The sequence below is a fragment of the Sus scrofa genome, chromosome 6 (assembly GCF_054392235.1).
Source record: "Sus scrofa isolate SSC_HxYL_T2T_F1_AM1 chromosome 6, Sscrofa_HxYL_maternal_Yorkshire_Landrace_v2.0, whole genome shotgun sequence".
Classification (NCBI taxonomy): Eukaryota; Metazoa; Chordata; class Mammalia; order Artiodactyla; family Suidae; genus Sus; species Sus scrofa.
In genome coordinates this window covers 165,040,634-165,057,820 of record NC_139388.1, presented here as the reverse complement: position 1 = coordinate 165,057,820, position 17,187 = coordinate 165,040,634, and the positions used below count along the sequence as shown (strand labels likewise).

The 17,187-nt window shown below is 43.8% G+C and overlaps 2 protein-coding genes across 11 annotated transcripts in view; both read right to left on the bottom strand.

The window, feature by feature from the left end:
* RAB3B (RAB3B, member RAS oncogene family) overlaps nucleotides 1–17,187 on the bottom strand; it is a 580,278-nt gene that overhangs the window by 155,160 nt on the left and 407,931 nt on the right. The window lies entirely within an intron of this gene.
* The window catches only part of CALR4 (calreticulin 4), a 60,697-nt gene that overhangs the window by 4,423 nt on the left and 39,087 nt on the right, over nucleotides 1–17,187 (bottom strand). For 3 of the 10 annotated variants that reach the window (XM_084965101.1, XM_084965097.1, XM_084965098.1), the window contains 4 exons: nucleotides 12,712–12,919; nucleotides 9,817–9,928; nucleotides 8,836–8,979; nucleotides 4,953–5,045 (listed from right to left, as the gene is read on the bottom strand). In XM_084965101.1, coding sequence (XP_084821227.1) covers nucleotides 4,953–5,045; nucleotides 8,836–8,979; nucleotides 9,817–9,864 — 285 coding nt within the window. In that variant the 5' untranslated portion in view covers nucleotides 9,865–9,928; nucleotides 12,712–12,919. Of the gene's footprint in view, nucleotides 1–4,952; nucleotides 5,046–8,835; nucleotides 8,980–9,816; nucleotides 9,929–10,047; nucleotides 10,143–12,711; nucleotides 12,920–17,187 lie in introns of those variants that run through there. The other 7 variants (XM_084965104.1, XM_084965106.1, XM_084965100.1 and 4 more) reach the window with 6 other exon arrangements.

Sequence of the window (17,187 nt, the reverse complement as noted above, 5' to 3'; positions counted from 1 at the left end):
TGCCTTCAGCACAACTAAGCACGGTGAGAGACATTTGCACATATTTCTATGACTCACAGCAATAGCTGAAGTTAAGTGTTACTAGTCCCAATTTCTAGATGAGGGATATGAGGTTCAGACTGATTAGGTGTCTTGTCCAAGCTGTACAGCTAGTGAGTGGTAGAACTAGCATTAGAAACCAGATTTTGTGGCCCCCGAGTTTGGCCCTCCTTCTGCTATAGCACAGAAAAACAATTTTTATAGAACTCTTTGAATTTGCTTTTGAACTGTAACCAGTTCAAACTTACATTAGGTCAGAAATGGGACTTCTGTGTTCCTTAATGTGTTCATCCAAATTCTAGAATTTGATCTTTACAGCCAGCTTCATAAATTTTTCTACTCAGAAGGGCCTCAAAGAAAGGACAGAATGCAAACTCCTCTAGGGCTTTAATTCTCACCTAGAGAATCTAGGCCAAATAGTCTTTTACCCAGGGAACAAAACTACACTGAGAACCTGCATGCCCAGAAGGCTGGAGACTTTAACAATCCTACTGGGACCAAGGCTTGACTTCTTGTTGTGATTCCCACAGTATTAGGGAGAAAATTTCTTTCTCAGTTGGGTCTTCGTTTTCTTTCTTTTCTTTTTCTTTTTTTGGGCCATACCCGCAGCATATAGAAGTTCCCAGGCTAGGGGTCAAATCAGAGCTGCAGCTCCTGGCCTACACCACAGCCACAGCAACGCCAGATCTGTGACCTACACCACAGCTCATGACAACACTGGATCTTTTAACCCACTGCGCGAGGCCAGGGATGGAATCTGCATCCTCACGGATACTAGCTGGATTCTAAACATGCTGAGCCCCAGCAGGAACTCCAGCTCTTCATTTTATTATGCCTGGAAAGCACTGGCTACAGTTAGTGTCTCTATTTCTCACTTCCGTCTGTGCTCTGCTAATTGGTTTCCTCACTCCACTCTCTACCAAAACAGTTCTTGCCAAAGGTAACCAAAGACCCCAACTCTACCAACTCCTCAAGCCCACTCAGACCTATAACCATCTATTGAGCCATTTTCCTTTCGTTAGACCTCAACCAACTCATGCCTTCACTTTCCTCTTTATTTTTATGTGATTACCCTCTTGGAAATATCCTTGGCTCCTTCACCCTTCCATCCCTTAGTTGGGCAAATCCTCTAAGTCTGGATTTAGGATTAAATCCAACTTGCTACACCCGCATCTAAGCAGAGAAAATGGCTAGAGAAAATAATAAAAACAAACTGATTATTCTCATATTAAACTCATTATAGCTGAACTCAAGTGAGCCCTTAGCGCTAAGTGGTGAGCCTTCTATGTTGCTATGGTGGATTTGCTCTCCTCTCCTTTTCTCCTGGAGCCATGCTGGGCTTTCTCAGAGCTGCTCTGCACTTGGTCATAATTCCTACCCAATCTTTCTTTTCCTCTGTCCTCTCACAGGTGCCTATGCCTCCATCCTCTACCCTGCATCTTTCCCAGGCATTATCCCCAATAAATGGCTTACATTTCTAACACCTTCTTCTTGGTGTCTGCTTCCTAGAGAATCCAACTACATATGCTCCCAGCACCACATCGACCCACCTGCCTGTATTTATTCTTATATAGTCATTCTTCATCCCTGTGATTATGGATGAAATATCCATACTCCTGTAGAAAGCCAACCCATCTTCTGGGCACCGGATCTCATCCACTCTCATGTTCTCTAGGACAGTGCTCCAGAAATTCTCTTTTTTCTCTCCTTTATTGCTTTTCTCTTTATTGTATCATCCCCATTAACATACAAGCAGGCAGAAAAATGTACTATATATAAAAATCTTGACCAACATTTCCCTCTACCTACCATCCTATTCTGTCTAACTTTTTTATAGCAAAACTCCTCAAAAGCCTAGTTTATACTTGCTTTTTCTACTTGTTCTCCTTCCATTCTTTCTTTCTTTTTCTTCTTTTTTGGCCATGCCCAGGGTAGGCAGAAGTTCCCTGGGCCAGGGATAGAACCCACACCACAGCAGTGAGCCAAGCCACAGCAGTAACAATGCTGTGTCTTTAACCTGCTGAGCCACCAGGAACTCCTTTCCATTCTTTTTTGAACCCATTTTTTCCCTATACCTCTCCACTGAAACTGCTCTTCTCAGAGTTGCCCGTGAACTCCATATTACCAAATTCGGTGGTCCGTTCTCAGTCCTCATCTTTCTTGACCATTTGACACAAATGACCACTGTTTTTCCCCTTAAAACACTTTCTTCACTTGGCCTACAGGATACTGTCCCAGTTCTCTTCCAACCTTGCTGGCTACTCTTTCTCCTTTCTGTGCCGGTTCTACGTTATCTCCCTCATCTCGAAATATAGAAAAATATATACCCACTCCTTATGAGATTTCATCCAGCTTCATGGGGCTTTAAGTATTACGCATAGAACGTTGACTCACAAATTTATATCTCTTATTCAGACTATATCCAATGGCCTCATTGGCATGTGGACTTCTAAGAATCATATCTGATTTAACAATTATGTAATTTATTTCTCTCCCCACTCTTACCCCAAATTTATTTCTTCCTTGTTCTTCCCTATCTTAATAACTCCATCCTTCTGATCACTGGGGTCAAAATCCTTGGAGCCATCTCTGTTTGCTCTCACTCATGTTTTATATCACTCCTGTGGCTTTTGCCTTTACAATGGATCTAGAATCTGAGCATTTCTCCCTCTCTATCACTACTACCTGTTCCGGTCTTTGTTCCACCACAGTATTTTTTTTTTTTTTTTTTTTTTTTTTTTTTTTTTTTTTTTTTTTGCTATAGTCCTTTGCAACACAGCAGCCAGAATAACATCTTAATCTCTGAACCGGTTCATGTCAAACCTTTGCTAAAAATGGCTCTGATGGCTCCCCATTTTATTCAGAAATGGCCCCAACTGCTCTCATTCTTTCTCACTCAGCTCTAGTTACACTGCCCTTCTTATTCTTTCTTGGACAAGCAGATTAGGCTAATACTTCAGGAACTTGGCATTTTCTATTCTCTCTACCAGAATGCTTTTTTTTCCTGGACACCTGTGGTTTTTGCTCCTTTCTTTTCCTAAATCTCTTCAATGTTACCTATTCACCAAGGTCTCTCCTGACCAAAGAGCAAAACCCCCATGTTCACAGCCTACTCTACTGCTGTACTGTTCTCTGTAGCTTACCTCACTTATATATATGCACTTCTTTATATGCTTCCTGTCGGTCTCCGCTGACTGAATATAAGCCCCATGAGGGCAGAAATGTCTCTGTTTTATTTCACTGGTATATCCCCCCCCCACTACAACAGTGTTTTGAACAAGCACTCAACAAAATATTTGCCAAGTGAATATATAAGTTATTAATAATAAGTACCATGTATTGAACACTTATGCTATGCTAGGAACTTGTAACTGTTATCATCACCCCCAATTTATAGATGAGGAGACTGAAGATCAGAGAGGTTAAATAACTTGCCCAAGGTCATACAGCTGGTAAGTAATGGAGCCTGGATTTGAACTAAGCAATGTAGCTCTAAAACTCATGTTCCTAAACAATATGCATTATTTCTTTAATAAAATAATATTAGACGATAAGCTCAAAGTAAAAGAAAAACAAAAAAACAAAACGAAACCCCTAGGAGTTCCCATTGTGGCTCAGATACAAGTTGACTCGTATCCATGAGGACACAGGTTCGATCCCTGGGCCCGCTCAGTGGGTTAAGGATCCAGCGTTGCCATGAGCTGTGTGTGGAGTAGGTTGCAGACGAAGCTTGGATCCTACATTGCTGTGGCTATGGTGTAGGCCAGCAGCTGTAGCTCTGATTTGACCCCTAGCCTAAACTTCCATATGCCTTGGGTGTGGCCCTAAAAAAACAAAACAAAAAAACAAAAAAAAAAAAACTAAAACATGTAAAAAAGTCTAATTTTTGTTTTTTCCATGATGACTACATCAATGCTTCTCTGAAAATATTAAAATATCAAAGTTCTCTCAAAAATTTCTTTTAAATGCCTACGCTTTGCTGGTGCTCTAAGCATTAGCTTAGTCTGCCTTTTGGGTAATCAAGCACTGGTCACAAACCTATTTGAATGGCCCTTCCTACAGAACCAGGACGTCTGGATGAAGGATGACGCCACTGAGAAGGCTTTGCCACAAAGCCCTACTTTGTCACAAGTACCCCTCCGCCCATAAAACAGTTCTAGGAGAGCAGGGAAGCTGGTAAACAGCACCAATACCTTCCTTCCTTTTCCAAGTCTTCCTTCAGAAGTGGGTTCAGTGATTCCCTTCCAGATCACACACTGTAAGCAGCGATTGTGACACAGAAGGAATGTGAATTCTAATTCGACAAGTTAAAAGTTGTTTGTGACCTTGCACAGTTTATATATACTCTCTGAATCTCAGTTCCTACATCTGAAAAATGGGAATAATAATATGTCTTGCTGGGGAGTTCCCATTGTGGCTCAGTGGCAACAAACCTGACTAGCATCCATGAGGACGTGGGTTCAATCCCTGGCCTCACACCATGGGTTAAGGATCTGGTGTTGCTATGAGCTGTGGTATAAGTCATAGATGTAGCTTGGATCCTGTGTTGCTGTGGATGTGGTGTATGCTGGTAGCTGTAGGTCTGATTAGATCCCTAGCCTGGGAACTTCCATATGCCTCGAATGCAGTCCTAAAAAGCAAAGCAAAAAATGTGTGTGTGTGTGTGTGTGTGTGTGTGTGTGTGTGTGTGTGTGTGTCTTGGGTTGTTTTAAGGGCTAAGTGGGAAGACTTGGAAAGTGTTCACAGAGTCAAGTGCAAGATTGTAAATGTCCAAGGAGTCCTTTATCCTGACTCTCAGGGCCATGTAACCAGCAAATGAGACAGCGACTGGGAGACCAATTTTTAAAAGGCAAAGAACAGTGCATAACTGAGGAGTCAGACATGTGGAACTCAGGGCGGGTGGGGAATCTTACTTTTCTTATTCCTTGGGTCTTATTTCCAACCACTTCCGCAAACTTTTCATCATTTGTAAGAAGGAAATTGTCAAAGATGCTTCCTGATTTCACCTGTTGAAATGAAAACAATGGGATTATTACAACTAGGCTGAAGGACTTTAAAAAATCAACTGGAAGCTTTGTTGAATGCAAATTCCCAGGCCAAAGGCCCAGAGATTTTAATCAATAATTGAGGTGCAGTGAGGAAATACAAAGATGATTAATAATACAGAGGATCAGAATGCTGTACTGCCTTAGCTGATCTGCTCTAGAAAGAAGTTAATTTGTTTCTCAAGGTTCTGTGCTCCCCAAGCCTCTGACCACTATTTTAGAGGACTGTGCAGAAATTTTCATCACTCTGCTAGGCTCCAAGATGCCGCCCAGTGGTTCTTGTCACAGCTCACACTGACAACATCTACCCCAGCTGCCACATATAGATGCCCTTTTTAAAGTTATCTCCTTAATATAATCAGAAAAACTAAAAGAATATAGGGAAAAGAAAAGGTTTGACAAGAAGTAAAGCACAACTTAGATTCTCTACTATATTTCTCTATTTTCTCAAGATATTTATTTAATATTTACAAATAAAGAAAAAAGATGAATTAAGTCAACGACAAATAGTAAGTTCAGTGTTTACTGATTTAATGATGAAGGAACAGAATAGAAAGAGCAGAAGTCATCGAGTCAGACAGACCAGCTCAACTACATACTAGCTGTGTGACTTTGGGGAAGTTGCTCAACTCCTCTGAGTCCATTCCCTCATAACTAAAGTATTAAAAATAACTCCCTCGCAGTGTTGTCACCGGCATTAGAAATAATACATGTAAAGCACAGTGTCTAGCAAATAACAGTCATTCAATAAGTTGTAACAGTTATTATCATAACTTTTCAGTATCTAGATATGTTTCAAAAGAAGCAAAAGGAAGTTCACTGTGGATTTTTTTACTTTAGCACTATGTTAAATAAATCAACAAGTTAATTGACCAAGAGAAAGTTTGCAGCATGAGCAATCATGTGTCCCTTCCCCAGGTTTTGAAAAATGTTTTGTTTTGTTTGACCTTTTAAATAAGAAAGACTTTTATGTGGCTCACATCATCCCACCAACACTGCCTTTAGCAGAAAAATAAATGACAAAATAGTACGTTGAGTAGAGATTGTTATTTTTCCCATGAGCCATTTTAAAACTTGGTTTTAATAATTCCTTAAGCAATTAAATGTTTCTTCTTTACCTTTGGGATTGTTTCCTCTTTTGAGTTATCAGCAGTCTTGGCTAGAGAATTGCTCAGGTGCTGGCTCTTCCATTTTTCGTACTCTGATGAGAAATGTTTTTAATGTCCCCTGTTCTCTTTGGTGCCCCCTCCCCCATCCCACTTACACCAAACTCGAGGCTCTGCCTAGAACTGAGAATCAGGATCTTCCTAAAACTCAATAGCCAAGTGACTTGGTCTACGCATATCCTCTCTGTGTCTCCATGTTTTTATCTGGAAGGTGGAGAAAATGTCATTTCCCTGCTTTCTTCATACAGTTCTCAGAAGAAAAGAACAAGTGAGAAAGAGCTTTGTGAGACTGTAAAGTCTGTAGAAGTTTTGCTTTTCAGGGGCACACTCATGGCATGTGGAAGTTCCCAGGCTAGGGGTCAAATTGGAGCTGCAGCTGCTGGCCTACACCACAGCCACAGTAGCTCATGATCTGAGCCACGTCTGTGACCCACGCCAGAGCTCACAGCAATGCTGGATCCTTAACCCACTGAGCGAGGCCAGGGATTGAACGTGCATCCTCACATATACTTGTCAGGTTCATTACCACTGAGCTACAACAGGAACTCAAAAGCCTGTAAAAGTTAATTCACTGAAAGTTACCTGCTTACCTGTGATACCCTACTTGAATCATAAAATAGAAAGAGTACAGGTTTGGGCACTTCTAGCTACAGGATCTTGATAAGTCAAGTCACCTCTGAGCCTCCCCACCTCCTGATCAGTAAAACAGAGATGATACGTCTCACCATACAGCCTCACAGGGCTGTGACACAAATCATATGACCTAAGGAATGTCAATGTGCTTTGCGTTAGAGCTGGGCTGTCCTCTTTGCATTTTGTGTCACTGTTCCTTCAAAGATCATAAAGAGTCCTAAAGCAAAGAGAAAGAATTTTCTTTGTTCACTGCCTTCTCCTCCTAGCCTCCGTCCCAATGAAAGAATGCAGTTCCTTCTGCCTAAGGGAAAATAAAAGGAAAGGAAAGGACAGCAAAAGAAAAGGGATTGTGTATGGAAATGTCAAAACGGACAGCAGGATGGGTCAGGGACTAAGCAGGAAGCTAGCTAGACTAGCTAGACCAGCTAGCTAGACTAGGACCTGATCAGGAGGGCAATGGACTCCCAGAGAAAGCTGGAATCCCAGGCTTGGAAATTCCCACCCATCTCTAAGCTGAGAGTCACTAGGCTTTTTTGATAAGGTGCTGGGACCCCGTAATAAACTGGATGTGCCGGCTGGCTGAGTAGGTAGGGTGGAGTAGCACTTGTGAGTGCCAGACTCAATTAGAACTTGAAAGGAAAGGATTCCTGCAAGGGTGAGGTCAGCATGGCACAGAACTGTGTCGCAAGAGGAAAGAAAAGATAAAAGAGATAATCCTGGAGTCTGAGAAATGCAGTCTCTCAGGCTTCATCCCAGACCTGCTGAATTAGAATCTGTATTTTATTAAGCTCCTGAGTGATGTACGTGCCTGTTAAAGTTTGAGAAGCACTCCTTCAGCATGGTTTAAATTCTCAAACAGAAAGCTTTGCCTACTTGAGGAGGAAGATAGAATGCAGAGTGATTAGTGCCAAATAATTTTAAAATTTTGTAGATGAACAAAGATACAGTTTATAGTGGGTGCCTTAATGTTATCAGTGGAAAAAGAAAACCAATGCATTTCAAGGGAACAATCAGATTAGGCATATTAATACGACCACATATTTTTACAAGATGTAAAAAGTTCCCATAATTTATTAAAAAGGGATAACTGAAAAAAAGGAGAGATAACCATGGGAACTTGTACCTCAAACCTGGGCCTCCGCAGTGACCCTGCAGTCAGATTCTTAACTTACAGTGCCACAGCAGGAACTCCCTGGGGATTTTGATATTTCAAAGTTTTACCACACCTTTGATTTCCTTTTATTTCCAGAACCCCACAACATTCATATAGGATGGGCCTGGCAGTATAAAGTATTAGAACCCTGAATCTAGCCTCAGAAAAGTCTGATTCTGGAGTTTCCATTGTGGCTCAGTGGTTAATGAACCTGACTAGCATCCACGAGGATGCAGGTTCGATCCCTGGCCTTGCTCAGTGGGTTAAGGATCTGGTGTTGCTGTGAGCTGTGGTGTAGATCACCAATGCGGCTCAGATCCGGTGTTGCTGTGGCTGTGGTGTAGGCTGGCAGCTGCAGTTCTGATTGGACCCCTAGCCTGGAGACCTCCATATGCCATAGGTATGGCCCTAAAATGACAAAAGACAAAAGACAAAAAAAAAAAGAAAAAAAAAAAGAAGAAAGAAAAGCCTGACTCAAATTCTAGTTTTTCTGCTGACCAGACGTGTCTTCGGGCAAATTAGCTAACTTTTCTGAATATCAGTTTTCACATTTATAAATAAAAAATTTCATTTGCGGTCTCTGAAACAATGTTTGGGACATGGCAGAGACTCAATCAATTTTAGCTACGAAAATTACTAGAGTATATAAAATCAGCCCCATTTTAAAGATGAGCAGTTTGAAATTTAGAAAGATCAAGACTCATTCAAGTCGTTATAATTTCCAGCCTGGAGCTCTTTCTACTTTGTGGAAGCTTTAGAGGAATTGTTGTTCAGTGGCTCGGAGCCCAGAGAACTTTACCTGCCAAAGGTCCAGGCCGAGGACACTGATGTTGTAATAGTGACAAATGGTGGGATCAGGCTTATATTTAGGGTTGTCTATTTCTGGATGAATCCATTCCCCCTGGTAATTGGGATTGTCAATGATCTGGGGTTTCCATTGTCCCTAAGCAAAGAACCAGAGTAAGTGTGGTATTAGTATTTTTCCATTCTTCACATGCAGTCAGAAAGGCCAATCGATTTATAAAGATAGTTGTGTATTAGGCATAAGGATTCAGAGCAGGATATCTGGGGCTTCCTTCCCCTTCTTTGAATTGAGTTGATGCTGATGACTCTTCCCAAGATCCCTTTTCTACCCAGAGGAACCCAAACGAGGTGGCAGAAACCCATTCTGAGCCTGGTACCTGCTCTCTGCAAAAGTTTTGTCTATGGAGTTCAGAAAGTTTAGCTTCAGGGAACACCACTAAGGATTCTGCACTGGGGGCCATTCTCTTCCCTGAAAGCAGCACAGGAAACTGTGGCCAAATAAAAACCATGCTTGCTTCAGTCAGTTTTACCTCCGGGCCATTTAAGAGTTGATTCCTTAATTAGCTCCCTCTCGCTCCTGACGGGAGGTCAGGACTTAGCTAAAGAAGCTCCTCCCCTCCCCCCAACACCTTTCGGCTCACTCATGTCTCACCCTTCCCCTTTTGGGACCACCTCTGCGACTTCTGGTTCCTGACCCAGACCCATTTCCTGTTTTGACAATGTTCCTTTGGATGCTTTCCAGCACTCTGCACAAACCCCTTGCCTGGATCTCTGCTTCTGAGCATCCACCTCGACCAGCCCACCTTCTCCCAGATGGGCACAGCTCTGAGAGCGGGGTCTGGATGTGGCTCCTTAGAGAAGGAGCTGGGGAAAAGGAGGAGGAGACTACAGGACCTCAGTGTTTCCGTCCTGTAAATGAACATTTACATCCCTCCTGCCTTATCTCTTACACCAACTGGAAGGGGAGGCTGCTCACCTTATACTTCAGGTTTGGTATCAGAGGCCCTTCCCACTCCCCATCCATTGCCTCATTCCAGTCCTCTGGCTTTTTGGCATTCGGGTCTGGGATGAATTCAGTCTTCCCGGTCCTAAAACAAAATGTTCCTCCATGAGGATGGGGAGGGGGCGGGGAATGGAATGAAACTGGGGTCCAGAGTACAGCTGGGTTGGACCTGCTACCCTACCCCTGCCCCCCTCTGGTCCTCACCCCTAGGAAAGCCCAGCTCAGGACTGCAGACAAATCCAAGACACCCAGCAAAGAAAAAGACTTCCATCAACTCCAGCCTCTCTGCAAATTCCCTATCCTTCTGACCTTGAGAATTCTGAGTTCAAATAAGACGGGAATTTCCCTTATCTTTGGAACTCTCTTGTCCCCAGTCATGCGCCCCTATTCTCAGAACAAGCCTTCTAGCCTGGGTCTGTCTTCCTGAAGGCCTCTCTTAGTGACCCGCCTTGTACCCCAGGGTGCTCCCTGACCTGGATCAGTCCTCCCTTGCACCCCAAGTCCTTTCTATCTCCTAAAACAGTGCTCCAAGTCACTGCCGACTCCAACTTTCATTATTTCCTCTGCTGTGGAGCCTCCAAAGTTTTGCTCTGTCTACCTGGCAGTTCACCTTGGTGCTGGCCATTTGCCCAGACTGACCAAAGGCTTCAATGTCAAGTGCACTAGACTCAGAGTCCTGCCTCAGTATTGCGAATTGCAGAGCTCCCTGGCCCCTGGGCTGTTTCAGCTGCTTCGCGGTTCCTGAGACATTAACAGTCAGCATCCGATTCTGGGGGTTACAGTTTTGATAGAGCCCAGACTAACTATCGAGTTTCTACCTTTTCTAGGACGACTGAACAGGGAGCACAGCGGCCTGCAGCCTCTCTCCTCTCCCCCAGGCCTTGAGCCAATCCTGACTACCTCAGATACACAGTCCTCACCAGGAGGCTGCTCTGAGCCTGCCTGCCAGCCTGGAAATAACCTAGTCTCTCCTTTTCCTGTTGCTGAAGGTCCAGATACTGCCCAATCACCTGCTTTAATTCCCTGACTATACTCCCTGCCCCTGGAATTGGAGCCCACTGAGTCTCCCTACACATGGCTGGCCCGCTGGCCACCTCTCTGCAGGCTTCTCCTTAGTGAATGGATTCTCGCTGCTGGGTGCCCTGCTGCTCCATGCTTAACTCTGAGCATCTTTTCTTCATCAGGCTGAATCTGCCCTGACCTGTGAAGCAGCAGCACAGCAGGGGAAGTCCTCCAGGGCCTGGCTCCAACAGACCATTCCAACTTATTCCAACCACTCTCTACCTTGAATTTTTTTTAAATCAGGGCTTTCTATCCTTTTTTATTTTAACTCAGTGAGTTTTATTGTATTTATAGTTGTGGGATGATCATCACAACCCAATTTTACAGCGTTTCCATCCTAAATCCCCAGCCCACCCATCCCTCCCCCACAACCTGTCTCCTTGGGAAACCATAAGTTTTTGAAAATCTGTGAGTCAGTATCTGTTCTGCAAAGAAGTTCACTGTGTCCTTTTTAAAAAGATTCCACATATAAGTGATAGCACATGACGTTTGTGTCTCACTAACTGCACTTAGCATGACAATTTCTAGGTCCATCCATGTTGCTTTATTGAATTTTATGCTCCCCAAACACTAAATTGCTACTTCTTTACATAACCAGTTACTTTCACCTAACTGTTCCACCTTTATTCCTGCTGTTCTCAGTCTCTGCAATGTCTTTCTTCCAACTCAATTTCCATTGCTCTAATGAATTCACTGTTTGAAATTCAGTACATGGGAGTTCCCGTTGTGGCTCAGTGGTTAACAAATCCGACTAGGAACTGTGAGGTTGCGGGTTCGATCCCTGGCCTTGCTCAGTGGGTTAAAGACCCGGCATTGCTGTGAGCTGTGGTGTAGGTTGCAGACACGGCTCGGATCCCACATCGCTGTGGCTCTGGTGAAGGCCAGTAGCTACAGCTCCGATTAGACCCCTAGCCTGGGAACCTCCACATGCCACAAGTGCAGCCCTAGAAAGACCAAAAAAAAAAAAAAAGAGAGAGAGAGAAATTCAGTACATGGCTAATATATAAATGCCATATATTAAGGGCTTATTATGTAGTCATTTAATCTTCACAACAACCTTCACCCATAGATACTATAATACCCCCTGCTAAGTAACTGACTTTCATAATAGCAGTTGTGCTCCTTGCTCAAGGTCTGTTTATAGGCGGCGTTTCATGGTTAGTAAATGGTGGACCTCAGATACAAACCTGTATCTGTCTGACTCCATATTTCCAACCCCAAGGTTAACCCAGTCCTCATTGCCTCTTCCTTCCCAGACCACCAGCTGCACCCCAGCTCGGACTGGGTTAGAAGCCTGTTTGGGGCTCCCAAAGGATTTGGCTTCCCTTTTACCACTAATTACACAGTGTGACCTTCATCTGGGTACTTGCCTGCATTCCTCACTAGACTCTGAATCCCAGGAGGATTCTCGGTCCCTGGATTGTTCTCTTCATAGCTCTATCCAGTGCAGCCTTCCAGTGAGTGTTAATAAATCAGTGAGTATACCCCATATATTTCCCATATTAATAACTTTGCAGTCAAAGAGATACAGGTTCAAATGTTGGTGCTAAAGTATGTGTGCTCGGGCAAGTCACTTCATTTTCTAAGCATCAGTTTCCTTATCTTCATGGAAGCTGCCCGAAGAAGCAACAGAACCTCAGCAAAAGTGAGGTGCTTCCCTATTCCCTCCATGACTCTTTGATACCGATACTTAGCCGGACCCCTCCTTGAGGGATTGATGTCCCTGGTTTCTGCTCCATTGTTCCCAGCCTCCTTGGTCCAACCTCACAGCTGAGACCCCCACCTGCTTCCCAAACACCCTCTGACCTCAGGTTTCTTATCTTCAGGATCCTCTACTTGCAGACGTTCATCCATTTCCTTGGTTTCTGGGCATAGGGGTCTTTGATCTTCCTGGGAGGCAAGAAGGCCCAGTCATCCTCCAGATCCCCAGCTGCTACTTGCTGGTTGTCTATTTTGACCTCATAAGTAGCATTAGGGTGAATAATCAGAGTGTACAGGTGAGTGTCTTTATGATCTAGAAAGGGAAGGAGGATTATTTCAGTTCCCTATTGGACCTCAAGCACTAAATGCATGACCTGAAACAGACAATCAGCTCCTGAATGCCACCTCCCATATGTTCACAAACATTCTTTACCACATCCCTCGTCCCATTTCTCTGGGAAAGAGACTTAGGGTCTCATTCTCCTAAGTAGACACTCCCCTGGGCTCCCCCAGCTCCCATCCTTCCCTCCATCACAGCAATGGTCAATCCCTGATTTTGTCTGTTTTACTGTCTGTCCCACCAGGCTCTGAGTTTCTCAACAGTGGGATCATGTCTGATTCATCCAATGTATCTGCAGGTTCCAGGACAAGGCCTACTCTGAGGAGGATCCCAGGGAGCCCATGAATGTATAGCCCCGGTACAGTCCTGTTAGGAAAGGACCTTGCCCGGAACATAAGTTCTCCTTTGACCCAGGACCTAGGGGCTTCATTAGACTCAGTCTCTACCTCTCTCTTCTGCTCTAGTTGTGCCAAATTTCTTGCAGTGCCACTCTTTCTAAAGTCTTCTTGACGTTTCTCATGTGATTACCTCTTTCAGTAGCTCAATCCTCCCTAAAATTGTCACCTTCCTTTACAAGGCTAATTATTCATGGTCATGATTCAAACCTTGGCACAGGGGAAACCTCTATGAAACATTTCTTAAGCCACCAGTTTGGGTCAGGGGCTTCCTCTGTGCTCCTAGAGCCTAGTTATACTAGGCAGTCATTCTCCTTTGCTTGACTCTTACCTTCACTGGATTCTGAGTTCTGTGAAGTCAGAGGCCATGCCTGGATCACTCTAGCCCCAGCCTAAGGCCCAGCACAGAGCTGACATTCAGTGATTTCCTATCGAGCTGCTGATGAAATCCAGCCACTATCCTCCGGCCAACCTAGATCTCTCTAACCCCGATGTTACTAGGTAAACTCACCACCCACTTCTAAGTGCAGCACTCCCCACCTGCCCTATCTCTTCCAACATCTAGCAGTGGGAAACCAAGCCATGCTGAGCATTGTTCTAAGAGACAAACTTATATGACTTCCTCAGCTTTCAGATCAATTGCATCTATGTGAACTCCTATACTTTAGAGCACTTCCCTAAGTCAGTTTTCTAATCTGCAAAATGGAGATGATAGGATTGAATTTATAAGGTCTTTGAAAGGATTAAATCCGATAACATATACAAAATGGTTATCCTCCCTTGAGGTTGAGGACCAGCCCGCACACTCACCCTGCACTTGATAGTCTTGTTGTTCTCATGGTATTTCCCTTGATAGCAAAGGATGACTCCTACTTTGTTGTTGCCAAAGCCACAGATGTCAAGGCCTGGAAATTAAATCCCAATGCATGGGTTTTTTTTTTTTTTGTCTTTTTTTGTCTTTTTGTCTTTTTGCCATTTTGCCATTTCTTGGGCTGCTCCCGTGGCATATGGAGGTTCCCAGGCCAGGGGTTGAATCGGAGCTGTAGCCGCCGGCCTACACCAGAGCCACAGCAACGCAGGATCCAAGCCGTGTCTGCAACCTACACCACAGCTCACAGCAACGCCGGATCGTTAACCCACTGAGCAAGGCCAGGGATCAAACCCACAACCTCATGGTTCCTAGTCGGATTCGTTAACCACTGTGCCATGACGGGAACTCCCCAGTGCATGGTTTTATACCACTTTTAGGCAGTCATCCTGTCCTGTGGCCAAGACAGACATAGTCTGTGTAATCATCAGGGTCCCAGTAGGAAATAGATAGCACACAAATATTTAGGAATATTTGAGGAGAATTTAATAAAGGGATTATTTTAAATGGTAGGAGCAGGGCACTGAGAAAATATAAGGAATAGTGCTATGCTCTGGACCAGCAGCAGTAGGGCTATTCCTGTCCCTAGGTTTGAAGGGCCCAGGAGAAGGGGTGGTTACCAGAGCCCAGAAGAGAGAGTCCTGCAGAGAGGGCATCCAGGAGAGAAGCTGTGACTTTAAGTCAAGGGACACAAGTCTCCTCCCTCGCTGCTATCTTCTGCCAGGGCTCCCGTTGACCAAACCAAACTTGAGGCCCCTTCTACGCCAGGTACTTTATACCACGCCACTGAATTCTCACAACAAGTAGGTATTACCCTCTCTGCTTTTAGCTGGGAAAATTGTGGCTCAGGAAAGTTAAGCAACTTGCAAAAAGCCCAACAGTTAATAATTAGCATTGCTGGGATCTAAACCCAAGCCTACCTAGAAATAGAGCCTGCAGCTCTTTCTGCCTTGTGAAAACTTTAGAGGAAACTGTTGATCTGTGACTCTGAGCCCAGACAACCTAACCTGATAAAGGTCCAAAAAATAGGTTTTAACCTAGTTTTTCAACCTAAATTCCCACATTCTTGCTCTCTCTCTCTCACACACACACACACACAATGTGCTCTGGCCACACTAGTCTCATCATTTTTCTACCTGCGTTTGAATTTCATGGCTCTGAGATTTTGTACGTGCAGTTTCCTTTGCCCTCATTACATTTCTTCCATTTCCTTTTCTGCTTATTAAAATCCAACCTATTCCTCAAAGAATAATTAATACCTTTTCCAAAAAGCCCCAGTTGGACTAAGTCATGCTATCTTTTGCGATCTCATAGAATCTCATCAATATCTTTTTTCAATATCTTTTTTAAAGTATGTCTTTCTTTCTTTTAAAAAAAAATGATTCATATACCTGTGTCCCCACAAAAGAGAAGGCAATAGGGTAGAGTAGAAAAAGCCCAGGCTTTACAGCCAGACAGACTGAATTCAAAATACCTTGGGCAAATTTCTGGCCTTTGTTTTCTCATCTGTAAATGGAGATGATAACAGCCCAAACTTGTTGGGTTGTTTGAGCATCAAATAAATGAAAAGAAAAAAATCACATTAAAAAAACCCCTATTTATAATTTCCCTACGACAACCATCACGTACATATAATTTCCTCGGAGAAGGGTGGATTCTGGAGAAAACAGAGATGAGCAGACACACATTTTAGACCCGCAGAGTGCTGTAGTGGTCTGTACAAGAGAGGGATTGAAGATAAGAAAAGAGATAAATAAGAAAGAGAGTTGAGGGAGAAGAGAAGAAAAAGGGTGAAGCCGCTGAGGAGGAGGATTTTGGTGAGGGCTTGAAGAGAGAGATATGAAGCTTCTTGGAAAAAGATAAAAAAATATTAAAATTTTAAGGAAATGTGGCTGTATGATGTGGTTTAATCCTTTCCTCTAAATTTGTGCAAAAACAGTCAGTAAAGTCCACATTCTTCATCAGTGATTTGGGAGTTGAATTAACTGCTGTTGTTTCTTGGGTTTGGGTTTTGCTTTTTTTTGTTGTTGTTGTTTTGTTTTGTTTTTTGCTTTTTGGTTTTTTTGTTCATTTGTTTTTGCTGTTGTTTTTTGCCTCTGCCCACAGCATGTGGAAATTTTTGGGCCAGGGATCAAACCCATGCCATAGCAGCAACCCAAGCCACTGCAGCTGACAATGCTGGATCCATAGCCCACATGCCATTTCTTGAGTTTTTTCATCTCCACCACGTTGTAACTGTGCTTAGGGTAGGAGCTAAGTAAGAGCTGGCCTGTACCCAAGGAGGCCTAGTGACATCCTGAGGTTACAGATGCAACACTCTGGATGCACTACAGATGTTCAAAATGGGTGACTTCCCTGACCTTCCATGCCTCTCTCCCTGAAGGCAGGAACCTCCTTCAGCGCACAATGCCTTATTGTAGGAGGGACATTTGAGGGTATCTATAGGTTCTGATCCCAGGAACTAGGGAATGTCCTTCTGTACTACAGTCTTGTTAATACCATGTGACGTCCACCTCTGTTCTATTTATATTAACATTTAGGTTTAGAGCTGCTTCTCTCAAGTCTTTGAAGAGTCTTACTGCGGAGGGAAGTAGAGCCATCACACTAGAAACTTGCTGTTCCAGGCCCCTCTGAGCCGTTTCTACAACTACAGTGGCTCTCATTAAGACCTCATGGGGAAAAAAAAAAATGAGTTCCCGTCATGGCTCAGTGGTTAACGAACTCAACTAGCATCCACGAGGATATGGGTTAGATCCCTGGCCTTGCTCAGTGGGTTAAGGATCTGGTGTAGGTCGCAGACATGGCTCAGATCCTATGTTTCTGTGGCTGTGATGTAGGCCAGCGGCTACAGCTCAGATTGGACCCCTAGCCTGGGAACCTCCATATGCCATGGGTGTGGCCCTAAAAAGACAAAAAGACAAAAAAAAAAAAAAAAGACTTCATGGGGCTGATAGCGACTGCCATCAAAGAGCTTACCA